Below are 12,122 nucleotides of genomic sequence, written 5' to 3' on the forward strand. Positions count from 1 at the left end.
CCGTGACTCCGTCTGTTGGTAGTTGGCTTGAGCCCGAGGCGTTGCTTGCTCTGTCTTTACTCTTTAGGTTTGCTTTAGGCCTTTAGGATTTTTTTTATTTAGAAGTGATTTTTGATTTGATTTGCTTTGCAGCTCTGTATTGGGGTTTGGTTGTTGTTTTTGTTTTGTTTTTTATTTATTTATTTTTTTGGAGAATTCGTGGGTTCTGTAATCTATTGAGCTTGTCAAGTTGCCGTGGGCTTGGCTCTGATGCAATTTTATTTTATTTATTTATTTTTTTCATATTTTAGTTCAAAAAATTTTTTTTTTGGGGCTTTTTTTTTTGGCTTGAAAGTAGAACAAATAAATTTTTTTTTTTTTAAATTTGAGGGTGGTCCTAATTTTTGATTGAAACAGAGAACAAATATAAAAAAATTTTGTAAAAAATTTTTTTTTTTCAAGTTTTTTTTTCAGGTCAGGGTGTTCCTGGGAACACCCTGAGTCACATGTGGCGCCGCCACTGATGTTATCCTTGCCACAGCTCCTGTATTTACAAGAATATATCAAAATGAATACTTCAATACAAATTCAACTTTCTTTATTTACATAGGAAGAACACATTTTTCTAGTCGCCTTATAGCCCTGATATTTTGATACATTATCCTCTCCTCTCACATAGACTTAAACTCTCTTTTAGTAAGGCTTATGAGAGAGTATTATTATACGATGTTTACAACAACGGGGAGAGGGATTCAAATTTTCAAATATGATACTTCTCATAATAAAGAGCAGTTAATGCCACTAAGTACAACTTTTAGGATTTTTAACTTTTAAATATGAGTTAGATTTGAAATAAGATTAGAACTCGGGACCACTTACTCTTATGTCATGAAAAATCAATACTTGTATCATAATTTTAGTAATTAAGAATAAATTCATTACAGTATTTCCTAACATTTTTTTTTCTTTTTTTATTGAGAAAATATTTCCTAACAACTTAATCTTTTGGACAAGTAGTAATTTGTCGTTTAATTATTATAATAACATAATTAACATGTTCTCAATGACAAGAAAACTAGTCTTCATATATATAGGTGATATAATTCATTGATTTCGTGCTTACATAAAGATAGCTTTTCATCAAAACATTATTCACAAGTACATAAAGGAAGCAATAATTGTAAACTTCACAAAGAACAATTAGACGTAGAGATTACCTTCAAGTGGGAAGTACTGGGAGCCTGATTTGCATAAAACAAGCCCTTGAATACCGAAGATTGTTGGTAGTAGCTCATCCTTTCCTTCTGGAAGGTTTGGTTTCTCATAATCTGGTATTTTGGGGAGATCAGGATTATAATTTCCTTCGGGTTTTGGTGTGTTATAGTCTGGTTTGGTGGGAGTAGGTTTATATTCGGGTTTTGGTGTGTTATAGTCTGGTTTTGGTGCATTTCCATAATCGTTTGCCGAGGCAATAACTACAAGTGACGAAAGAAGCATAAAGGCTGCAAACAAGAAACGTGTGGAAGCCATTTCTATGTTATGTATGCACAAATTAAGGGAATGAAGGATATTAGTGCAGTGATGAAGAGACTACAGTGCATGGCCTTTTATATAAGGGATATATGGTTCCATTATGTTATGAACCGTGACATAAAAATAAAATATACAGTACATTATTTGAGGAGTTGCTTTTTTTTTTTTTTTTTGAGAAACAACACTGTGATTTTATTAAGCTAAAGGCAAATCTACCTGATACATTTCAAAACAAAAGGACGGAACATCCTCCATTAAAACAGAAAAACCTGTGACATATCGTGCATGCCTAGCAAGGTTATGAGCTACGCTATTTCCTTCCCTACCAACATGCTGGAATTTTACATTAGTAAGCTGATTTGCCAAGCCAAGTGCCTCTTTTATGAGAAATCCGAATGGAGCAAAACTTGGACCCTGATTTGTTAAGCCTCTAATGACAATGTTGGAGTCGCCTTCAAATATAACTCTATCAAGACCAATTTCTGCCGCAAATTCCACTGCCCGTGTGGCTGCCAATGCTTCCATCTCCACCACCAAGCTAGTCAACTGAGCATTCTGAGTTAGAGCAACCATTGCAAGACCTTGGCTGTCACGGATTATCACTCCAAGACCAACCCGGCCAACATCATCAAAGATTGCTGCATCAAAGTTAGCCTTATACCAGTTTGGAGGAGGAGGAATCCATCTTGCCCACTGTCTGGTTGTCGGTGCTGCCAAAGAATGCCGAGGTTGTGCAGCTCGGTATTCAACTAACGCCTCATAAGTTCTCTGCACAATCAGATTTAAGGGGAAACCTGGTGGAGCTGATCTGACTTTGTTTCTCCAGAACCAAATAGTCCAAGACTGCATAGCAAACAGCTCGGCACTACATCCCGACTTAAAAACATGGTTGATCAGATGGCTAAAATCTGGGAAGACGTTTTGGCCTATAAAACTCCATTGAGGATCCTCGTTCCACACTTGTGCAAGGGCCGGGAAAGACCACAAGGCATGGATAACATCCTCTTCGTGTTGGGCACAGAGAGAACACTTTGATTCTTCCACCACACAGTGGCGCTTAAGATTATTCAAGTAGGAATAGCGTTTTTGCAGCCCTCCAAAGAAAATTTCTGACCTTACATGGCATTGATAAGCTCCAAATTCTCTTCCAAAGTGGTTTCATCAGCTCGGCTTGGGAAGGGACTGCGAGTTCACCAACTGAGCCTCTGTCTTGAGGAAGTAATAACCGAACTTTGTGGTGTATTGACCGGACTGTACATACGGCCAAAAGAGAGAGTCCTCAGAGACAGTGCGGGTTAGAGGGATTTTTACAATCTGGTCTGATTCCATCTGGCTAAAGATATTAGGCAGCAGCTGAGTATTCCATTGGCGAGCTGAAGGATTAATTAGAGAACTCACCTTGGCATTTTGTAGTTCAGCTGTGAGAGGGCATTGGAGGCTTGGGCTTTGCAAAGAAGGCAGCCATTTGTCCCCCCAAAGCTTAATAGATTCTCCATTGCCCACTCTCCACTTCGCTCCTCGCCTTATAACCTCCCTACCTTTCAAAATACTCCTCAAAGCATATGACCCTCCATAGCCCTCCTTAGCTTCCATAATAGAACATTTGGAAAGAACTTGGACTTAAACACTTTGTAAAACAAAGAATTTGTGTTGTGCAGCAACCTCCATGTCTGTTTTGCCAAAAGAGCATCGTTAAATAATGATAACTCCTTGAAGCCCATACCACCTTCTGATTTTGGCTCACACATTTTTTCCCACTTTACCCAATGTATTTTCTACGATCTCCCCTTTGTCCCCACCAAAAGCCACAAATGAGTTTTTCAATTTCGTTACAAAGACCAAGGGGAGCTTGAAACAACACATGGAATATGTTGGGATAGCTTGGACCACGGCCTTAATCAAAACCTCTCGCCCCGTTTGTGATAGTAGACTTTCTTCCCATCCTTGATCCTTCCTCCAAACCCTCTCCTTAATGTAATCAAAGCTTGTTCTTTTATCTTCCCTACAAATGACGGCAACCCCAAGTACTTCTCATATTGCACAATTTCCGGAACCCCTAAAGCTTCTTTGATTTCATTCCTCATGTCAAGAGTGGTGGATTTGCTAAAGAAGATTGATGTTTTGTCTCTATTAATTTGCTGTCCGGACATGCTTTCATAGGAGGCAAGAAGATCAAGCACCTTTTGACATTCATTTATATTAGACCTGCAAAACAACAAGCTATCATCGCAAAAAGCAAATGCGTTAGTTTTGGACTTCGTCTACTCAAAGCAAATCCATGTATGGAACCCTCACTTTCCGCCTTCAATATTAAATTATTAAGGCCTTCCGTACACAACAAAAATAGGAAGGGGATAGAGGGTCGCCTTGGCAATTCCCCTTGTTGGTTTAATCAATCCCTTCGGTTCACCATTTACCAACACCGAATATGAGACTGTTTTTACACACTCCATCATAAGGCCTATCCACCTTTCATTAAACCCCAATTTTCTCATCACATCCTCCAAAAAACACCACTCCACCCTATCATACGCCTTGCTCATATCTAATTTCAATGCCATATAACTAGATTTTTTGGAATTATGATTATTCATGCTATGCAATGTTTCAAAAGCCACAAGAATGTTATCTGAGATCAAACGGTTTTTTGTAAAGGCACTTTGGTGTTCAGTTATGATTGAGGGTAGGATTTTTTTTAACCTATTAGCAAGGACCTTTGAAAAGATCTTATAAAGGACATTACAAAGGCTAATGGGACGGTAATCAGTGACATCCATAAGATTTTTTTTTTTTTTTGGTATTAAGGTTAAGAAAGTATGGTTTAAGGGATGGGGGATTATGGCTGAATTTAGGTATGACAATATGGTTTTAGTGACATCATTACTAACAAGATTCCAATAATTTTGGTAGAAAAGAGGGGGCATACCATCGGGACCAGGGGCTTTTAACAGGGCCATCTGTTTCAGTGCAACTTCTACCTCCCACGCCATGAACTCTTATGATAGTTGGGCATTCATCTTATCAGTTACCACCTTTGCCATTGAATTTAGGCCCAAGGTCAGATTGGAGGATTCAAAGAGGTGTTGATAGTAGGTAGTAAAAGTTTCAGCAATTCCTTCGGGTTAAGCAATCCATTCACCAGAAAAATCTTTGACCCCCAAAATCTTATTCTTGCGGTGCCTTTGAGTAGCCCTAGTATGGAAATACCTAGAGTTTTTGTCACCATCAACCAGCCAAAACGCTTTTGCCCTCTGCCTCCACATCAAATTTTCCTTCACCAACAATTCATTAATCTCCAATTTCAATCCCCTCACTCGGTCATTACTCCTTCCAAGCATTGTTTGCTATTCGGCCTGAAGCAAGCTCTTCCTTTTGTCAATCAATTGTCTCCTCACATGGCCAAAGTTCATACAGCTCCACTGTGTTAACTCCGCCCCACATTTTTCTATTTTTTTTATCACTTGTCTTTCGGCTTCACAAGGAAAAGAGCCTCTCCACTCAGCCTTAATAACCCTTCCACACCCCTTATCGGACATCCACATCTCTTCAAAGAGAAATGGCTTAGAACTTGGCAGAGGGTCAATACCACAAGGAGCAATCCATAATGGAGAATGATCCGAGGTATTGCATGTGAGATGAACAGCCTTGGTGCCAGCAAAGTGATTGAGCCAATCTGTTGTGCATAAGGCTCTATCTAATCTCTCCCAAATTGAATGACCTGAATTGTAATGCTTGCCCCAAGTAAACCTTGAACCCGTATACCCTAGATCAACAAAACCACACGCATCAATTGCCTCACGAAACAATTGCATTTGATTATGACTTCTTCTATTACCCCCCAATTTTTCATCTCCTCTTACCAACTCGTTGAAATCCCCTGCACACAGCCACGAACTCTGAAATTTCCTTTTTAAGGTACGTAACAAATCCCAAGACTTATTTATGATCGTATCAATATGGTTTTTATCTGACCCCTCCACTGAAACATCTATTGTTGATCTCCAAAATAAAACTAAACCTCCACCTCTACTTGTTCGTGGTGATACAAACATGTGTTCAAACTGAATTTTCCTTTTCACATCCTTTAGCCTTGCTTCATCTGCCCATGTTTCGGCTAAAAACACGACAGAGGGATCTTTTGCCCGCACCATCTCTGCAAGCTCGTTAACTGTACATGGGTTCCCAAGCCCACGACAGTTCCAGACTAAGTAACTCATTGTGTTTGGCGAGGCTGATTATCAGCCTCCACCATTGAAAAAAGTTTGTCATTGTCATCTTCTGAAACCCGCCTGTGCTTGCAAGGTAACTCCAGATGAACATCACTACTCCTCTTCCCACAAATCTTTCCCTTCTCTTTTGTATGGTCAACGGATTTTGAATGATTCACCCTAGGGATTAACTTTTTTGTTCTTAGGTTGCTCCCGGTAGCAGCCTTCGAATTGGAAGAAGAAGTTTTTGTCCGTGTTGCCCTAGTTCCACTTGGCTGTGTTACTTGATTCTCGGCTGAGGTGGCATGCTGAATAGGGAAAGGGATATCCTCATTCAATGCCGACTCCTTAAATTTATTTAAATCAGAATAAGTATAGTCAATTCCCGTTACACCCTCATTAAACCCCTTAATTGGAATTTCAAAAAGTTCAGACGTTAGCCTCTGATTTGGGAAAGACTTCACAGCACTAATACCTTCCTTAATTATAGGAGCATTAATAGGAGCATTAATATGGTCAGAATTGATTGGGAAAGACTCCATATCGGGCTCACCATCTAGATCAATGTGTAACGCCTCAGCCACATTAAATTCACCAGGTGTTATGCCATTAACACCCTCATCACTACTCCTATCCGTTGCCAAGGACGTTTGATTCACCTCCACCGGACCACCATTACCCATCTACCCCTCCGCCACACCTGGAGTTGAATTAGGGGCCTAAGCCGTGGATTGAACTCTGGCCTTACTTCGTTCATAATAACCAAGGACGTAAATAACTTCCTTACCTACTGATGTATACGGGGTCGCCTTCAATGAAGAATCAAATTGTTGTTGCTCCGGTGTAAGCGTACCTTTACTAGCAATCCATAATTCACAATTCTTATCACTGTGATTCAGCTGTCCACACCAAAAGCAAATATTAGGCAGCCACTCGTACTTGAACTTCACCCACACTTTTTCTCCATTCTCCATTGTAATTAACCGTCCACGGCATAGGGGGAGGGAGATATCTATGAGTACACGAACTCGTATAAAAAGACCACCATCATCATTCACTGCCCCTGCCGATTTTTGCACCTCACCAACTACTTCACAGATATCTTCAGCCACTCGTCTATTCATGTAACGAACAGGAATATCGTGAACTTGGACCCAGAATAAGGTCGTTTTGAAAATTAAGTCACGAACAGGAACATCAGAATTGTATCTTTGCAGCATGACTAAGTGCTTGCCAAAGCTCCATGGTCGATTTTGCAAAATTCTATCCACATCACCTAGATTGTCAAAAACAAATAAAACTCTCTGCTCCTTATGGTTTCGGATTTTGAAACCATTGGTAGACCTCCAAAGCTATTTGAAAGTCCTCGCCATTGCTTCCATATTCAAAAATCGAGGGGTTAAGAAATGTGCTGCTAAAAGAAATTCCCCCGATCGTTGGTCACGTTGAAGAGCCAAACCTGTTGTCTCCCTCTCAGACAAGGAGAAAGTACTCCACTTTGCAGCCAAATCCTCCATGATACCATTTTGAGAGAAGACTGCCTTCTTAGTGTTTCCCTAATCCCAAAGAGAAAAACCCACAAGCTCTAATGACAAACTTGTTGCCTTAGAGAACAAAACTCTCTTTCCTAGAAGGGATAAACACTTCTACTGCCGTTGGAAAAGAGAGAGAACTCACTCACCAAGCAACAAAGAGACCAAATTTCACCCTGAGGAGTTACTTGGTTGCACGATAGGATTGCAAATAAAGTAATAGTCTTTGATGGCACAAAATCAAAATGATCGTTAATTAATGTTTTATCACAAAGAGGGCTCGTGTCGTCAACAACGTGCATAATATATGTATGTATGAGAGCATCAGTCATTCAGTCTTAGCACACAGCAAAATTTTCTAATTTAAGAATACAATTTATAAACTAATTAATTTGACAGAAGATGAGATCATGGAGATCACATTAAATAATTTATAAGTATTTGGATGATATAAGGTAAGAAAAAGCGATAATCAATGTGGGCGCACGAAACTCTTTAAGTCGCAACCACAAGTCTACAACTTAGCTAGTAGGAGAGAAATATGTTACATTAAATGAAAAGATTCACCATTTCTTAATGAAAGTTTAAGCTTTTGTAACAATCAATGATTCATTTTGACAAGAGAGTAGAAAATTTTGAATTTAAACCATGTTTCCACCTTACCTTCCATTTAAAAATTTTCAACACGTATGTTGGCCCCACTTAATAAGGGATGTTGAGGCCCACACATGAAGGGGGAATATTAGATTAAAAAGAAATGTTGTGTTCACAACATTTTCATAATTGAACGGTTTTAAACCCCTTAAAACACAACCAGATTGGTTAGCCTAGATTAATTAGCCAAGTTGTTACTTAGTCAAATTATGCAATTCTAGGTTAAAGCAATCAAATAATCACATCAAAATAATAAAGCAGCGAAATAATAAAAGACACAATGATATGATCACCCAGGAAACCACACGGTAAAAACCTGGGGAGGATTTGACCTAGCTATCCTCAAGGTAAACCTGAATCCACTATGCGAAAGAATCAAAGTTCATACAGAAGGACTACAAGCTCCCCGCTTGACTTCCTAATGCTACCCACCAGTAGAACTTACTGACACGACCACGTGCAAGCTCCGAATCCACGGACTCTTTCTTTCTTTAATTCTTCAATCAGCTACAAGCACCCACGCTTGATATTCTTTAAGTTTCAATGGTAGCAACCAAGTTGATCATCAAGATGTTGATACTATCTCTAACTTAAAAACCCTAAACTTTGTGTAAAGGAAAGCTCCTCTAGATCTCACAAGAGATTTACACAAAACAGCAATGTATGAGCAACAATACAACTGGAGCAACTCCAAAAACGTGGCTAAGGTTTTGCCTTATATACCTAGGGCAAAAACATAAAACCCTAAACGTTTAATGAGTTAGGGTTGAGTTGGAAATTCTGCAGAAAACGCACTCTGGTCGACTTTCGATCGATCGAATCTATTCTTCGATTGATCGAGCCAAACTGAAATGCCCCAATGCATCTACAGTCTCTCGATTCCAACTTTACAATAATTAAACAACTTTGAGCACACTATAACAAGACTAAACATATCGTTTTGATCATGGTTTGCCAATATTACAAATTAGAGTTCTAAATACATAAATTCCTAAACCTTTAGAACCTAACAAACTCCCCCTTTGGCAATCCGTGACAAAACCCTAATTAAAAGCTCAAAGTTTTACAAGTAAAAAGCTCTTTACAAAGATAATGCTCATAAACTCAAATTCAACCCTAACTACTATCCATCGGTTGATGCCCCAATGCATCTACAGTCTCTCGATTCCAACTTTACAATAATTAAACAACTTTGAGCACACTATAACAAGACTAAACATATCGTTTTGATCATGGTTTGCCAATATTACAAATTAGAGTTCTAAATACATAAATTCCTAAACCTTTAGAACCTAACAAACTCCCCCTTTGGCAATCCGTGACAAAACCCTAATTAAAAGCTCAAAGTTTTACAAGTAAAAAGCTCTTTACAAAGATAATGCTCATAAACTCAAATTCAACCCTAACTACTATCCATCGGTTGCAAGTGTAGACAGCAACTTAGTTGAATCAACCTGTATATTCCTGAAATACTCAACAAACGCATAAATGCATGTATGACAGAGAAGAGTAAAACAACAGGTATAACATTCTTGTAAGATTCACACAACACAAAATAAAGACATATATGAATGAACAACTCAAAAATATAAATCAATAAGCAGTGAATCACATAGCAACAAGAATCAATGAATATAACATGTATATCAATCAATGTTACTGCCCCTAACATGAATATCCCCAAAAATGATATACAAAGTGAAGCACCTAGATACAATCTAAAAACTCCACAAGCTCCTCACTAACAAAAAGTAACAAAAAAAAATCTCCCCCTAACTACAAAAACTCCTCCACAAGTCAAAACTCCACTCTCCCTTTTTGTGACGAAATGCCAAAGGGCAATCATAAGTCGCCATCAAAAGGAGGTGGTGAGGGTGAATGAAAACGCGCAAAGCCAACTCGGAGAGCACGAATCTCATCTAGTAAGTCCACCAAAATCTGACTATGAGCCGCCTGAACGGTCATGACAGTCTCCAGAGTACGACGAACATCAAAATCGGCTGAAGGAGGTCGAGGAACATCAGCAGCAGCAACATCATCACCAACTGGATCAGGAACATCCTCACCAACAAGACCTGTAGAAGAAGAAGGAGGAGGTGCGCTACTAGACGGCTCAGACCTAGGGTGTTTAGAACCAGCTCGAAGATGAGCGGCCCTCTGTCTGAGAAAAGACGCACCTATGGGAGCTATCACATGAACGGGCTCAGAGGAAGAGAAGCCACTAAGATCAAGATAAAGAAAAATCCTATGAATAAAAATAAGATGAACAAGAGCATGAGAAGTAGATGAACTCCTATAAACATCGTTCAAAGAACGAAAAAAGAGATGGGAAAAACTAATAGGAGCATCAGTAACCAGGGCGTATAAAAACACACACCTCTCAAGAGGAATGGTGTGAACATGAGAAATGGGCCAGATAGAATGACAAGCTATCCTAAAGAACAGATAGTGCAACCCGGAGAGCTCAGCAGAAGTGATCCTAGGATCAGAACCCCACTGGACAGAAGTCCCAGTGATGTAAGACAAAACGTCACTCAACTCGGGAGACTCGTCATACGGATAGACAGGATTCCGAACCAATGGTACCCCTAGAGCATCAGCCACTACCTGAGGAGTAATGGTGTACTCTACGCCTCATATCCAACTCTTTACTAAAGTGTTGGAATCATAGATGCGGATAGAGATGTTCGAAAAGAACTCTCTAATCAAGGCAGAAGGTGGAGGAGGACCAGAAACATCCACCAAGGGTAACCAGCCCCGATGCTTAAAGTTTGCCCTAATGGCAGGATCAAGTTCATCTAACAGAACAGAACGTTCAGCCCAAATCTTTCTCCTAAGGTTTAGCTTCTCAAAAATCTCTTGGTTTTTCTCACTCGGAAACTTCTCACGGTCAAAGGAAGGAGGGGATGGAGAAGATGAGGGAATAGTCCCACGGGCTCTAGTCTTCCTAGGCATGATGCTAAGGAAAGACAGAGACACAAAGAGAAAACCAAAAGAACACAAGAAAACAAAACCAATGGCAGATTGCAAGTTAGCACAAAAAACAATAGAATGAAAATCTATATGATGCATGAACAAAGACAATGCCATAATGCATGTACTAATGCAGTAAGCAATTAAGTTCAATTGAGATGAAATTGACAAAATTGGCTTGAGCAGGGAATTTCTATCAAAAACCTCAAAAATTGAAAACCACTTGTTGAAATTTTTAAACAAATTGATGAATTGAGCATTACAAAACACAGCACATAGATTATAATGCTTAATTACATCAACACAACAAGCCAATTTCATCAAATTCTACCCAATTTAACAAAAGCCCCAAATCGGATCAAGAACAGATCTTAGATTTTTCAATTTTTCACCAAACTCAAAATTGATCAAATTAACAAGCAAGGATCATGTTTATGATGTGTCCCCACAAAAACCCAATAATCAATTGCACAAAATAGGGCTTGAATCAACAGAAAATCCCAAAAATGCTAAGTCCCAAAATCTCCCTCAAATGCATGGATTTATGCATGAAATCATGAAAATAAATTCAAAAGGAAGGGTAAAAGAGTCTTACCGGCTAGAGGAAAGAGATTCTTTGCAAAAAATCTGGAGGAAAACGACAAAAATTGGAATAGTTGAGCTTGCCAAGTCGGAGAGAGAGAAAAGACTTTTGAAAAGTTTTGAAAAAGTATTTGAAAAAGTCAAGAACAGTGTTTTTAAAAACCTGATTCGCGACTTTCGATCGATCGAATGAGACAGTCATTTTTCAACAAAATAAAGCAGTTTTTCGATTGATCGAAAATCAGACTGGATCGATCGAAATGGGCAGAGGCTCACAAAATTTTGAGAAAAATTACAGATTTGAAAAGCACAAACCAATTTTTGAAAATAACTCCTCAAAGCATTGAATTACAGAAAGAATGCATGAGTATGAGATGGAATGCTTTTTCAAAAACCCAAGTTTTAATCCCAGTTTCTTCAAAGATAATTTCAGCCATTCTTCCTTTCAAATTCTCAAGCAAAATTTTTTTTTTGCATAATTCTCAAAGTATCTTCAAACTTGGTTGGTCAGACCAAAAACACACACAATAACATGTACAAAGTTTAGCAAAGAGTAACTTGTGTAGTGTGTGCAACTAGCATAAACTTGAGATACATGTGAGGTGATATGTGAATAGCAATCAATCACAAAGTCTATAAAATCCATCACATATAATTTAAA

The 12,122-nt window shown here is 38.8% G+C and overlaps 1 protein-coding gene across 1 annotated transcript; it reads right to left on the reverse strand.

Moving 5' to 3' along the window:
* Positions 1–449: 449 nt before the first annotated feature.
* Positions 450–1,509, reverse strand: LOC136062772 (protein PELPK2-like). The gene is made up of 2 exons (XM_065762305.1): positions 1,197–1,509; positions 450–523 (listed from the first exon to the last, which is right to left on the reverse strand). Exons 1-2 carry the CDS (start codon positions 1,507–1,509, stop codon positions 450–452), a joined length of 387 nt encoding a protein of 128 aa, XP_065618377.1.
* Positions 1,510–12,122: the final 10,613 nt, after the last annotated feature.

This window comes from Quercus suber, unplaced genomic scaffold (genome assembly GCF_002906115.3).
Source record: "Quercus suber isolate HL8 unplaced genomic scaffold, Cork oak 2.0 scaffold_451, whole genome shotgun sequence".
Classification (NCBI taxonomy): domain Eukaryota; kingdom Viridiplantae; phylum Streptophyta; class Magnoliopsida; order Fagales; family Fagaceae; genus Quercus; species Quercus suber.

Bases quoted from the DNA above. Each gene is read 5' to 3' on its own strand.
- LOC136062772 (XM_065762305.1), bottom strand. From the start codon at position 1,509: ATGGCTTCCACACGTTTCTTGTTTGCAGCCTTTATGCTTCTTTCGTCA. The intron at 524-1,196 runs GTAATCTCTACG...TTGTAAATACAG, and splicing joins CCAGTACTTCCCACTTGAAG to GAGCTGTGGCAAGGATAACA.